This window comes from Convolutriloba macropyga, chromosome 9 (assembly GCF_964194025.1).
Source record: "Convolutriloba macropyga chromosome 9, txConMacr16.3, whole genome shotgun sequence".
NCBI lineage: Eukaryota > Metazoa > Xenacoelomorpha > Acoela > Convolutidae > Convolutriloba > Convolutriloba macropyga.
Genome location: NC_134476.1, coordinates 18861024 through 18875611, shown reverse-complemented (window position 1 = coordinate 18875611; position 14588 = coordinate 18861024). Strand labels below are relative to the sequence as shown.

The following is a 14588-nucleotide window of genomic DNA, read 5'->3' as shown; positions in this document are numbered from 1 at the left end:
GGTTTTTTACAATTCAAAGAATTTGAATTGTATTGGTGCGCTGTGTTTTTTTTAAGATGTGTTCACACATTTTTCAATGACTTTGATCTTTAAAAACGGGATAAACAGGTAAAGCCCAGCGGGCATTAAATTTCATTAGAGGCCCTAAGTGGGCTTTAGTAGTCCTTCAAGTGCTTATAGTGGAGCAGCTGCTGGGATGGCCTTAATTTAAGGTTAAAAGGTCATTTTTAGGAGTTTTTGGGCTCAAAATGGTGCAATTTTTCATGTTTTTTTGAGTTTTTTGTTTGATTAGTCTAAGGTTGAAGTTTTTAAAAGTTGATGCAGGCCTTTTGTGAAACAAAATTGCTTGTTATGACCGTTTTATGATCTATATATTTTAGTACTACAAACACAAACACAAAATGATAATAATTTTTGCAATTTTTTTCAGGTTTTTTGGAAATTTTTGTCATTTTTTGAGTTTTTTAGCCCTAAGTGTCAAGAAACCTCCTCCAGGGTTTGATGATAGATTACTGAATAGTTTCTAGTGATAAGGGAATGGTTTTCAACTTTCTGCCATCATGAAGATTAACATTTTTTGACAAAACTTGCAATTTCTTTCATATTTTTTGACACTTATTGTCATTATTCAAGTTGTTTGAGTCCCAGGGGCCAGAAAACCTCATTTGAGGTTGGATAATAAGTTACTGAAAAATTTTTAGTTGCCATGGAATAGGTTTCAAATTTGAATATCACAAATTTTAGCAATTTTTTTTGCAAAATTCGTTTTTTTTTCGTTTTTGAAGATTTTCATTTTTTTCGGTTTTTCCAGCTTCAGGGAGCAGAAAATCTCCTTCGAAGTTTGTTAATAGGACATGGCATAGTTTCTAGTAACAATGGAATGGTTTCTAACGTTTTAATGTCTCGAATCTGCAATTTTTGATGGTTTCCCAAAGTTTTTGTCAGTTTTTGATATTCGTCCATTCTCAAGTGCAAGAAAACCTCTTCCACGTTCTGATAAAAAAGTTACTGCATGGTTTTTAGTTCCAATGGATTTGTTTTCAACAATTTAACCTTTCGACTTTGAGAAGTTTTGTGACAGAATTTGCATTTTTTTTCATGTTTTAAACATTAATTTTATTTATTTTTTCTTGCCTCAGTAGCTGGGTAACCTCATCCAGGGTTTGATAGTATGTTAATAAATAGTTGCTAGGGGCTATTGAATGGCTTTCAACATTTTAAAAGATCCAATTTCTATTTTTTGAAGTTTGAAATTTCTGAAAAATTTTTCCTATCAATCTATGAGCCAATGAGTTTTTAAAGCTTGGAATTGGGTTACTGGATAGCGTCTAGAGACACAGAAATGATTCTGAAGATATTTATTAATAGCCGCACAGCGATAGCTGAGGCTATTATTGGCGTTCTCTTGGTTTTTTTTATTTCGTCGTCATGATTTTTGTTACGACCATATGACGTCACAGCCATTTTTTGTTCATTCGTTCATGCAATTTCAACTGAATTGCATGTGTGACGTCATTTTTCGCTCTTAGTGAGTTTTTTTGTTCATGCGCGTGATTAAATTTTTGGTCACACTTGACTTACCTCACTCTCAAAAATGACTTCCTCACTTTGAAATTGACTTTTATTTACTTTAATTCAAAGAGATAAGGTCAAATGGGTGTGTATCACTCTAAATGAAGGTTATTTGAGATCAGCTAATAGAGGCAGCAATAACTTATACAGATTTTTAATCAAAATATAACAGATCAGCCTTCAATGAAAAGACGAATTTTTTTGGTCTGTCTTTTTTAATGTTTTTTTTAGACTGCCGATCTACGAATCTATTGCGGCTATTTTCTGGCAATTTGCCAGCTATGTTATCACGATTTTCAGCAACATTTCCTTATAATTTGCAGTTGATTTCTTTTTTTAAATTTTTTGGTCAATTTCGAGTTAATCGATCTTCACGGGCCAATGAATATTTTTGAGGTCTTGCAGATGTAATACTGGACCAATTTCAGAAACAAAATTTGGTTTTTAACATATTTTCGAAATATGTATTTTTAAAGGGAAAATATTTTGCCTTAGGTTTAAAATCTTCAATAGTTTTAGCAATGAGTATGTTTTTTTCAGTTTTGATTCTTTGTTTCTCAATTTTTTGAGATGATTTTTGTGTTCTGGCTGTCATTGTTCAATTGATCGGCTGGTCAGGTAGAGTACGTCTGATTTTTCCATTCAATTCTTTGAATTGTATTTCAGCATTTTTTATTTCGTCGTCCTGATTTTTGTTAAAACCGTATGACGTCACAGCCACTTTTTGATCATTCGTTCATGCAATTTCAACTGAATTGCATGTGTGACGTCATTTTTCGCTCTTAGTGGAGCGAGTTTTTTTGTTATTCGCGTTATTAAATTTGGTCACACTTGACTTACCTCACTCTCAAAAATGACTTCCTCACTTTGAAATTGACTTTTATTTACTTTAATTCAAAGAGATAATGTCAAATGGGTGTGTGTCACTCTAAATGAAGGTTATTTGAGATCAGCTAATAGAGGCAGCAATAACTTTTACAGATTTTTAATCAAAATATATTAGATCAGCCTTCAATGAAAAGAGAATTTTTTTTCTACGAATCTTTTGCGGCTATTTTCTGGCAATCTGTCAGCTATGTTAATTAGAATTTTGATTGTATTGGCGCCCTGTTTATTTGATAGCCGATGTCAGCCTCTTAAAAGGCTATTATTTAGGAGCTCTTCTTTTCAGATTTGTTTTTACCTTTGTATCACATTTTTTTGTTTCACGTAAGTCACGTTTGATTTCTGATTTAATCTCGCTGTTTCAACTGAATGGAAGTTAGAGTTGTGTTTATTGATTTAATCAAAGGGCAGTTAATGGTTTTTATGACTCACGCTATGGTTTTTAATCGTTTTAGAAATTTGAGTTTTGCACCTTCTGGGGTTCTCTTGTCATCTTGTTTCTTAGTCACATTCATGACCAATATATCTTTTTTATAGCTGCGAAGCTGTGTGCTCTTGGTTTTTTTTACTCGAAGAGGAGTATTGGTTTTCTTAAGGTTTTTTTACCGGAAGTACTATTCGTTCAGACGCTGTTTTGACCTAAAAGCGAAAGTGAGTAAAATTGCCATGTGAACTAATTTTTTTCTGTGCGAGAGAAGTTTTTCGATCATGCGCTGCGTTTAGTGAATGCCTTTTTGACTTTGAAAAGTAGTTGTTGACTGAAAAGCACATATAAATGACCGTGTTTAGCCGTTTTTTCGTCTAAGTGGCCCAGTTTTTTTGCTTGTAATTTGTTTTTTTGTAGAAATAGTTTTTATTCGATGCTATATTGAAATGTCAACCTTGGAAATTGATTCCACGGTGTTTTGCAGAGCCTGAAAATGCGGTCCATGTTCAAAATTGGCACATGTTTCTTGATTTTTAGTTAATTTTTGGCTTGTTTTCTGTTAATTTCTTCATTTTTGGATCTTTCAACTGTTTTTTTTGTAAAAAAATAATTTCATATGGAAACTTTTTGATATTTCATATAGTCAACGCCTCTTTCTACCTGGATGTATTTTTGTTTTATAAAATTGTACATATGCTAATCCGATTTTGGTAGTTTTTTTCCAATTTTCGTCAGTTTTTTTGTTTGTATTTTGGTTGTAATTGCTAGAAATAGTCTTTTTGTGCAACATGATGGACTTTATTTTCGTTTCAATAAGAATTCCGTTATTTTTTGGCGATAAGTTTTTGAAAAACAGTTGAAAACTTTTTCATTAATGGAGTCTTGAAAGTTTTTTGACCATTTATTTTGCAAAATGTTTCAACGTTTCGTATTTATGATTTCTTCTTTTTTCCTATTTTTTTGTTCTCTCCAGGAGGATAGATCTTTGTATCGGATGACAAGTTATCTTTTCTATGTCTTGAGTGCTGAACAATGAAATGTTCGTTTTTATTAAATTTTTTAAATTGATTTAACTTTCAAAAATCAAAATTGTCTTTTTTGTTACGGTGTTCCTTACATTGTGCTCATATTCTGCACATCCTAGTTAGTATCGTTCTACCTTGGTCCTGGCACCTACATTTGTTTTTGGTATATTAATTTTTTCAGTTGTTAAAATGGATTTCAGCTTTTTCTTAGATTTTCGTCATTTCTTTGGTTTGCAGTTGATTTCATCAATATAAGGTATTACTGAGATTTTGATGGCAAGTCTTTTCCAAAATTTGCACTCATGACTATTTACTGCAACTTTTTTCCGGCCTTGGTATTATTTTAAACAATTTTTTGCCTTTGAATATTCTGCTGCATGTCTTTTCTATGATCAATTTAATTTTTGAATTAGTATGAAATGATGTTGTCTAGCATATGTACAACAAGGTACAAGTGTGTGGTTTTTTTGTCTTAATTGCAGTGATTAGAAGTGTAATTATAGGTGTTTTCTGATTCTAAATTTTGAGCTTTCTTTTTTGAAAAGATTTAACTTAGTTTCTAAGATTACTATCAGCAGCTTGCTTTCGCGATCTTTTTCAGATTGGAATCATGAATTATTTGAGGGCAATTGATAACATTGTCAGCTTTTTCAGACTATAAGTTTTTTACCACCTTAATTATTTCGGATTTTTTAGCGTTACCAAACGTTCTCAATATTATAAAATTTTGCTGCATTTTTCTCTTGTTGACAGTGGTTTAAGTTTCACAAATTTTTAGAGCAGACCTGGGGAGGTAGTGAGTTAATGGCTTAATACAAAAGGTAGTGGCTTCCGTTGCAATTACGGTTTTGTTAGTGAATTTCTGACGCTTCGAGTCGCTTCCGGAATTCTTCCGGCTATGTTTTTTTTTGTTTCGTCGTCTGACGCTCTTTTTTCGTTTTACATTTGTTCACACAGCAAAGCTGAAAAAGTCAAATTTTCTGAATGACTTCTTCCCCTCACTAACGGTATTTGCGCGCGTGACGTCATTTCTCACTCGCTTTAGAGAAAGTTTTTTAGGTTATTTGCGTGATTTTGATCATATGTGACTTACCTCACTCAATAAAATGACTTTTGCACTTTAAAACTTATGTTTAATTTGAATTAGTTTAAGGTCAAAGGACTTCATATGTGCAGTAAAGGTCCCTAATAAGAGGCTTCTGAGGAATGAATTCTAACAAGCTTTATTAATTATTCGCTGAATGTTTTTTACCTAGTTTTTTGAGCGGCGTAGATTTTTTTTTCAATTTAGATCTGTATCTGTTTCTATCTCTATTATATGGCACGCAGGTCTATTCTTTCGCAGCTATTCCGGCAATCTGCCGGCTATGTTATTCTAATTATTACAGGTTTTAAAGTTCTTTTCTTTTTGTAGTCTTGTAACTCATTGTCATCAATCGTCTGTCTCATTGGCTCTCTAATGAGGCATAATTGAAGCTTTTAATGTCACTATTTGTACTTCTCAAAAATATGACTTTGCTGTCCTGTTTCTTAGTCTTGATGATTGGTCTCATTGGCTCTCTAATTAGGTGTATTGAAAGCTCTTTAATAAATTCAATTGATATCTGAACGTTTTACCAACTTTATTCATAACTTGTTTTGGAAAATAAGATCTTTTACTTTTTGTCTCTTCATTGTAGTGCATTTTGTTGTCCTCTCACTTAGTCTCGCTAATGATAGGTCTGCTTGGCTCTCTACTGAGGTATCAGTAAGCTTTTTAATGGTTTTATTTGATATCTTAGTCACTACTATTCTGGATTAACTCCAGTGATAGTTTAGTTCTAAACCCCGCCCCTGCAAACCAACCCTCCATTCTAACAATGATAACTTCTCGTCGGTTGTTTGAAAGCAATTGGCCAATTTCTATCTTGTACCGGCCATGATAAATCGAATCGATCATTAAAGTTACCATTTTTGTTCAGCTGTGCACTTTAAATCTTAATAGTGGTATATTTTAACCTCTAATGTGGCTATTTGTAGCCCAATATCGAACTTTTTAGTCCCATTTAGCCCCCGACTGAAGCAGGATGCAATTGATTAGCGCTCCCACTAGTCGTTCGAGAGCAATTCTTCCGACGTTTAGTCGGTTATGTTTTGCTTGGCTGATTTGAAAAACTTAAAATAATCGAATAAACATCCAGTTCAAAATATCCGATAGTTGATTTTGTATGAGGACTTTGAGAACTTTCGGAGGTGCGAAACACTTTGACTTTCCCCGAGTTTTTAAGAATTTAGACAGCTGTTCTTTGTATAAGAGAGTTGTGTATGATCTTTTATTTTCAGGAATTAATAAATTTTGAATCCCTTACGTTTTTGATGGTGGTTATGCTCTGAAGTTTTTGACAATTATTTGGCTGAAATATGCGTTGGATCTTATGAAAGAACCCACCAAATTAGAGCAATTTGACACTTTCAAAATTAGTCAATTTCTAATTACTCTCAAACGAAGTTTGTCGCAATTATATTAGTCCTGTTGGTCCTTTTTATGCAATTTTTCGGCTGGCCGATTTTTCGTCTGACCCATTTCACCTTTCGTCCTCAAAAACGGGATAAACAGTTAGCGCCCAGTGGTCATTAAGTTCTCTTAGAGCCTTTCAGCTCACTAGTTTCCAAGTATGCGATTCACAGAAACTGTTTTGGAGACTTACACTTATGGTGTGAAGGGCGGTTCTTAGAGGTTCACCCCCCCCAACAACGACCCCCCTCACTTCTCTTTTCACCCTCCCTCCCAATCCCCACCCCTGCACTTCTGCCAACCCCCTCTCCCCACTGTTGCCCCCCCCCCCCCCCCCCCCAGCTGCATTCACCTCACGCCCCTTCAATTAAGCTAAAGCTAGCCTCACTAAACCGTGGCTGGCTACTGACGAAGCCAACCGCTCGCCGGTCGTTTGAGAGCAATTCGCCGGACGTTAGTCGGTTCAGTTCAACTATTCGTTTTTCTACCTGGTTTAATTCCAACATTGGTCAGTGGTGACAACGGCGGCTATTTGCGGACAATCAGTCCGCTTTGCTTTAGTTCTGATTTTCCTTTTTTGGTCTATATGTCGGTCTTTGTTGCTTCTGCTCATTTTGAGTAGATGTGCGAGCTAGATAGTGCAAAATTGAACGAGTACCGAAAGTCAAATCATAAGTCCGGCAATCGTAGTTTAACCCCTCATTTTGAATGACATAGCTTATATTTATCTCTTATTCCGTCATTTAAGCCCCATATTGAAGTCCAGATTAAGAGAGCTATAATATGTGTAATCTTATGTTTTTGGAGAGCCATTACTCCGGCAGTAGTCCGTTATTTTTTATGATCCACCACCTCAAAGCTTCCCTACAACTCGCTAAAACTTGCTGCTGTTGATGGGCTTTTTGTGTTGGACATCAGTTGAGTTCGAATGTACTAGATGTGATTCCGAATAGTCGAAAATTCCTTTGTTTGTTTTCAGTTTTCAACTTTAGGAACAAGAGAATTATATATTCGCGTCCTTTAATTTGTCGGTGATCCCAGCAACAGTAATGCTTCCGGTTTTTGAATAAATACCTATATATAATTCTTCGTTTTGTTTAGCAAAAGTTGGTGATATTTATGGTGAATGGAGTGTTGCGTGAGAAAGGGAACTCTGATGTGTACTCATTCAGTCGCACCTTTGCCTGCAAGCCACACAAGGAAGGGTAAGTTACAAATGCCAATATTGGTTTAAAAATTACGGATTGAGGTTTCTCGATTCCGTACTCAATCAGTATACTTTCAAATGATGAAAATATGAATTACTTGTATATAGGGCCGCTCTGCGAGCCAAGAATAGCAGAAATTCTTCCATCTTAAATCAGTTTGTTAAGATGGCACTTTTTGATAGCCTTTCCTTAAACGTATCTATATATTAATTCAGTGTCGACATAAAAGGCACAATGTTTAAGCTCCTAATCTTTACATGTTTTAACAGCCCCTAAACATGCTTTTCGGCAAAAAGCGACTGGCAACAGTCGGATTCGAACCGGGGTCTGTGAGTTAAGAGGCAAAACCGCAATGAGTTGAGCTAAGAAACAGATGAGCCGCGTATTTATCGGGATTTTTGTCCATTAACGTCGCATCCGTTTCTACTTTCTCCAATTCCCTCCTTTTTTCACAATTTTTGTGCTCCATGCCTTTCTGTCACTATCTATCTTGTATCAATCTACATATTAAAAATAATTCGAATACCTATACCACCATATTTAAGCTCCTAATCTTCACATGTTTCAAGGCCTCTTAAATATACATCAAAGCGTTTTGATTCGCATGTATTTTGAAAAAGGTCAATGACCGAAAACTTGACCTTGCCAAAAAGTAGATGACCGAAAAGTTACCTATGCCGTAAAGGTCAATGACTGAATACTGAATGTAAAAATGGTCCATTGTTCGAAAAGCTGCCTATGACCGAAAAGCTGTCATCTATATCTTCTATATCTATATATTAATTCAGTGTCGACATAAAAGGCACCATGTTTAAGCTCCTAATCTTTACATGTTTTAACAGCCCCTAAACATGCTTTTCGGCAAAAAGCGACTGGCAACAGTCGGATTCGAACCGGGGTCTGTGAGTTAAGGGGCAAAAGCGCAATGGGTTGAGCTATGAAACAGATGAGCCGCGTATTTATCGGGATTTTTGTCCATTAACGTCGCATCCGTTTCCACTTTCTCCATTTCCCTACTTTTTTCACAATTTTTTGTTCTCCTTGCCTTTCTGTCGCTATCTATCTTGTATCAGTCTACGTATTAAAAATAATTCGAATACCTATACCACCATTTTTAAGCTCCTAATCTTCACATGTCACATGTTTTAAGGCCTCTTAAATATACATCAAAGTGTTTTGATTCGCATGTATTTTGAAAAAGGTCAATGACCGAAAACTTGACCTTGCCAAAAAGTGAATAACCGAAGAGTTACCTATGCCGTAAAGGTCAATGACTGAATACTGAATGCAAAAATGGTTCATTGTTCGAAAAGCTGCCTATGACTGAAAAGCTGTCATCTATATCTATATATTAATTCGGTGTCGACATAAAAGGCACCATGTTTAAGCTCCTAATCTTTACATGTTTTAACAGCCCCTAAACATGCTTTTCGGCCAAAAGTGACTGGCAACAGTCGGGTTCGAACCGCGGTCTGTGAGTTAAGAGGCAAAAGCGCAATGAGTTCAGCTAAGAAACAGATGAGCCGCGTATTTATCGGGATTTTTGTCCATTAACTTCGCATCCGTTTCCACTTTCTCCAATTCCCTCCTTTTTTCACAGTTTTTTGTGCTCCATGCCTTTCTACTGTCAATATCTATCTATCAATCTACATATTAAAAATAATTCGAATACCTATACCACCATGTTTAAGCTCCTAATCTTCACATGTTTTAAGGCCTCTTAAATATACATCAAAGCGTTTTGATTCGCATGTATTTTGAAAAAGGTCAATGACTGAAAACTTGACCTTGCCAAAAAGTAAATGACCGAAAAGTTACCTATGCCGTAAAGGTCAATGACTGAATACTGAATGTAAAAATGGTTCATTTTTGGAAAAGCTGCCCAGGAACAAAAACCTGTCATTGTCAAAAAGTCAGAAGACCGAAAAGTAATTTATGCAATAAAGGTCAATGACTGGATAGCCGCGGATGTTTTTAATCGGAACTTTTTACGCTGAATGTTTGCGTGACCAGTTTTTTAAACAATCTTTTGCTTCTTTTGTTTTCAGTTTTGCTTGATCTCAGTCTCATAAAAGTTTTGAACAACTGAAGTTTAATTAACTGAATCTTTTGTTGCCAGTTTTTTTTCAAAAGTTAGGCTGTGAAGAATTTGGTCTATTTTTCCTTTTTACTTTCGAAGGAATATCTTTTCTGTGCCGGTTCTTTCTTTCTTTGCTCCTTCTTTTTCTTTTTATTTTCTCCTTCATTAGTTTTGTTTTTGGTTATATTTCTTTTTCTCTGTCTCTTCTGCTTTTTATCTTTCGTTTCACTTTCTTTTCTCCTTCTTTTTTCCTTTCTTTATCTCTCCTTTTCTTTTGCTTTGCTCTCTCTCTTTTCTGTCGTTCTGCTTTTTTTCTGTATTTTTCTGTACTTGTCTGCGTTTTTCTCTTTTTTATTCTTTCTTTTCTCATTTTAGTTTCTTAATCGTTTTTCTCTTTTTCGTTCCTCTCTTTAGCTTGTCGTTCTTTCCTCTTTCCTTTCTATTTCTTTTCTGTCTTACTGTACTCTTTCTTTGCTTTTCTTTTCTCTTTGTTTTCTCTTTTCTGTTGTTTTCTGCCTTTTTTCTCATCCTTTCTCTCTTTTGTTCCTGTTTAGCTTCTCTCTTTATTGTCTCGCTCACTTTTCTGTCTTTCTTTTCTCTCTTGATTTCTTTTTCTTTTATCTTGCGTTTCTCTTTCCTGTCTTTCAATTCTGTCTTTTTTCTCTCTTTCTTTTAACTCTTTCCTTTCTGTTCTTTCCTTTCTTTTCTCATTTGTTTCTTTCTGCTCCCTCTTTCTCTTCTTTCTCTCCTTTCGCCTTTTCTCTCCCTCTCTCCTGTTTTTCTCTCTTACTTCTCTCTTGCTTTTTTCTTTTCTTGCTTTTCTGTCTTTTGTCTCTTTTCTGTCTTTCGTTTCTCGATTTATTTTCTCTCTTTTGTTTGTCTTTCTTTTCTCTTTCTTTTCTGTCCTTTTTTCTTTTCCCTCCTTTCTCTCTTGCTCTTTTTTTCGTTTGTTTTTCTTTCTCTTTCCTTTGTCTTTTTTGACTTTTTTCTCTTTCGTCCACCCATTTTTTCTCTCTATTTTGTCTTTTTTTCGGTCATTTTTTCTCTCGTTTTATCTTGCTTTTCTCTCTTTCTCTTCCTTTCTTTTGTCTTTTTTCTCTTTCTTTTGTCTTTTCTGTCTTTCTTTTCTCTCTTTTTCTGTTCTGTTTTGCTGCCCTTTTTCTTTTTTCTGTCTTTCCTTCGTCTTCTGTCTCGTTTTGCCCTTTCGTTTCTTTCTTTTCTCATTCCTTTCTGTCTTTCTTTTCTTTTTTCTGTTTTCTCTCCCTCCATATCTTGTTTCTTCTCTTTTTTACGCTGCTTAAAAATGCAGCCTAACGTATTACATGCGTTACGCTACGACACTATGTAGAATTTCGTTGTCTGTACAAGTCTCAGCGCTCCCTAATTATAAGGGTCAGCAAAGCCAAAAAAAGTTGAACACAAAATTGCTGTGACTTGGAGGTATTATACTAAACCAAACACATCGGTAACATAACGTAATACCTATGGCTGTTGAACAAGGGGCATGTGTTCCAGCCCGAGGTCGTAGAAAAAAAATGAATTTTAAAACTTCTATTTTTCAAATGATCTTGTTATACTTTTGCGGGCCTGCTAGTTATTATTGATATTATTGACGTAATATAAACGAATATTATTTAGGCTGCAAATTACGAACGAAACGATTCATTTTCGACCCTGCCTCGAGTGGGAGAGGCGGAGAGCCTTTGCTAATCCAGGTCCCACTCCATCCAACAGTCCAGTGGTCACAACTACAGTTCCAGCTCAACCAGAGGCAGCTGGTACAAGTTCCAGCTCAGGTCCAGTCCCTCAGGTAGTTCAAAGTTTTATCTTTTGCGAAAAATGTCTCGAAAATGATCAAAAAATGTGAGCGGCATTAGTTTTAATGTCATCGGGTGAAAGCATGAAGAAAATATTTTTGACGTGGGTACAAGGTTATAAAGAACATACTTTACCATACGACTGACCGTAGCAATGGGTGTACAAAGTATCTCTAAACGAATCCTTGAACTATTTCAGTGACCGCATAAATTTGTTGCTATGTGCGAGCCTTATCCTTGTGCAGAAATCTTTTGTTGGGTCCAAAATTGATTTTTAATCCTTTATAAGGATGCAATGATGTGTTTCAGCAATTGTCCGAGAGTGAGAAAGAAGCGCTGGTGCGCAAGTTCAGCAGTGAAAGTGGCTTGAATTTGAAGTGGACTCTCGAATGTCTCAACGCCAACAACTGGGACTACCAAACATCCGCCATCGATTTCCAGAGAGCTAAGGTAAATACTCTTTCGGTATATTCCAATTTTGCAACCCCTATGTGGCGACGAGTGGCCAATAATGCTAATTTCAGGTATTGAATTTGTATAGATTCTGGACAAACTGGCAGTTTTTATTTTGTCATACGAAATTCCTAGAGACTTGAAAAGTTTGAAATGGCCGTAGATTATATAATCCAGTGCGTCTTTAATACAACTATGTGTAACAATATCAAATTTAAGATATTTTGTTTTGGTTGAATGCAAGCCTTTTTGATTAAATTGTTTTTTAACGCGCTTAAGAAAGTTTTTATATTGTGTTTAAGAATGCAGGAGATATACCAGCAGAGGCATATGTGTCAACATAGCAACTAAATCCAGCCAAAAACCATGCATTGACGATAGATGGAACTCCAGGAACTCGACTTCTTTCCTATGATATCCTTCATCAATGACATACACGTTGTGTATGCAACAATGGAGCAACAGAAAGAAAAGCGCCACAGTTCACCAGAAGTCTAAGATGTAGAGATCCAAACTAATATTTTACGTATATAAATGGCCAAAAAACAATGATATTTTGATGCTTTGAGAGAGTAATAGACAACAACTACACCTTATTTTATCAATAAACTTGACTTGGTTTATAATGTCCACGTGTTGTAATTTGCCAAAATATGGATAATCACTATTTTTATTGCGAAATGTTGCAGCTTTTATGTTCGTTATAGTTCATAGATGATCTTGTTATTTCTGACGCTGTTTTATTGGCGCTTTCATCAAGGTTGCTATGTTAGATCGGCAATAACTTGATTTAAATACCGAGTTAGGAAATTTTGGCAGGAGGGGTATTTTCGGGAAAACAGTTTTATTCATTTCGATCTGTCCTCAAAAGCGAAAAATAAAGCAGAAACAAAAAACCACGGCCTTTTGGCATAAAAATGGTACATTGATCAGTAGATAATTGAACCTTTTAAAGTGCAATGTTCGAGTTATTATTCAAAAATTTCCTTAGTCCGTCGTGATTTTTTGGCTGAAACTTTTGAGCGTAATTTTTGAAACCTATTTCCCGGGACGTAAAACTATCTTTCCTAAATTTTGTTAATGCGTATATAAATTTCATCCAATAACTAGTCGCACCCCAATAACTGTTTTAATAACAGATTACTGCACTCTGTAATTTCTAGCCATTTTCCTCCAGAAAGCTTCTTGTGAAGCTGAACAAACTGGACCGGTACTCTGAGAAACGGCGACTTCGGTTGCTGCTGGCTGAAATGTTCTTTCTGAAAGAACTGAAGGTCGTTCAGAGTTAAAACTGGTCGCGAGTTTCAACCTCAACTGCTCTAGAGTCTGGCTTCTGTAAGTTGGACTGAGGTTGACTTGGGGTCTTTGACCTGCTGGGCTTCAGGGCTTGGCTAGTCTTTTGAACTCCTTTTTGTGATAGGGCGCTTTGGGTTGCGACAGCATGTGTTTTCAATATTTGACCTCGTATAAAACAACACTTTGAAACATGATTTGTGAATCGGTCGAATACACCGTATACTAATCGAAGTTGTTAACTATGTAATTTTGCTATTTCAAGTTTTGGATTCAGTCTAATAGTAAAAAAAAGTTTCAGTCAAAATAACATGACAATTTTTTGTTGACAATGTAAATGTGTCCCTAAACGTAATTTTTTTGTGTCAATGGTAGTTTTTGCTGTCCAATGACGAAACGTTTTGGATTTTATTTTCAAAAGATTTTAATGACGAATATGTGGTTTCATGTTCCTGCTTTACCCGAAAATGATTCGAAGTGAAATTAATTTTAATATCAACTTTGAATGCCGATCTAACTCTGTGCAGTTTGTAGGAAAATTGTTCTCGGGGGAAATGGAGCTAAATGATGTTGAGTTTTCTTTCAGTTGTCAAAAGGTCTTCTATTTTCGTTTAATTATTATGTCACTACCTTGCATAATAAAATCTTTATTCTCCTCTTTCTCGGCAATAAAAGAGCCAGAATTTGTATTCTGCCTTCTGAGTTTTGAGCAATCGGAGATTAATGACGCTTTCGCATTATTTATTAGCTCTCAATTCTGGATAGAAAAAAAGTAACTACGATGAGCTCAGTAGGTCTTTTGAGCATCAACAATTTGACTGTTGTATGCAAAGAGAAATTTCAGCGGTGTTTCTCTTCTGACAAGTATTTTGATATAATCTTAATTTGGAGTAATTTCACGGGCACAATTTTTGATAATAATTGCTCTCAAACGAAATTAGTAGCAGCCATACAAGTGTTGTGGTCTTTCTTATGCGTTTTTTGTACTACTGATTTTTCTTCTGAATGTTTTCGTCTTTCTATTTGCCCTTTCTGCCTCAAAAACGGGATAAAAAGGTGTCGACGTTAGGTAGTTATTTTTATAACCAGCTATTGTTTTTAGCACATAAGCACTTAGGTCGCTTAGGCTGTTGTTCATTAATGAATTTATGAACAAACAGTCAAATGGATTTGGAGCTCTTTTCGAACCGTTGGTGAGAATTGTTTAGTCTAGAAGCAAAGATGAGTCACAATTGATCCTCATCTGTGTATTTGAGTTTCAGCCACTGAATTATTCTGTTAACGAGCGGAACGCATTGTGGGACGAGTCCATGTCTCGGTGATGTATTTCAATG

The 14588-nt window shown here is 35.4% G+C and overlaps 1 protein-coding gene across 1 annotated transcript in view; it reads left to right on the top strand.

The window, feature by feature from the left end:
* The window catches only part of LOC142345655 (nuclear RNA export factor 1-like), a 32546-nt gene extending 19810 nt beyond the window's left edge, over nucleotides 1-12736 (top strand). Inside the window, exons 15-18 of the mRNA XM_075397851.1 lie at nucleotides 7505-7608; nucleotides 11330-11501; nucleotides 11818-11958; nucleotides 12264-12736. Coding sequence (XP_075253966.1) covers nucleotides 7505-7608; nucleotides 11330-11501; nucleotides 11818-11958; nucleotides 12264-12305 — 459 coding nt within the window. The 3' untranslated portion in view covers nucleotides 12306-12736. The remainder of the gene's footprint in view (nucleotides 1-7504; nucleotides 7609-11329; nucleotides 11502-11817; nucleotides 11959-12263) is intronic.
* The last annotated feature ends 1852 nt before the right edge of the window (nucleotides 12737-14588 follow it).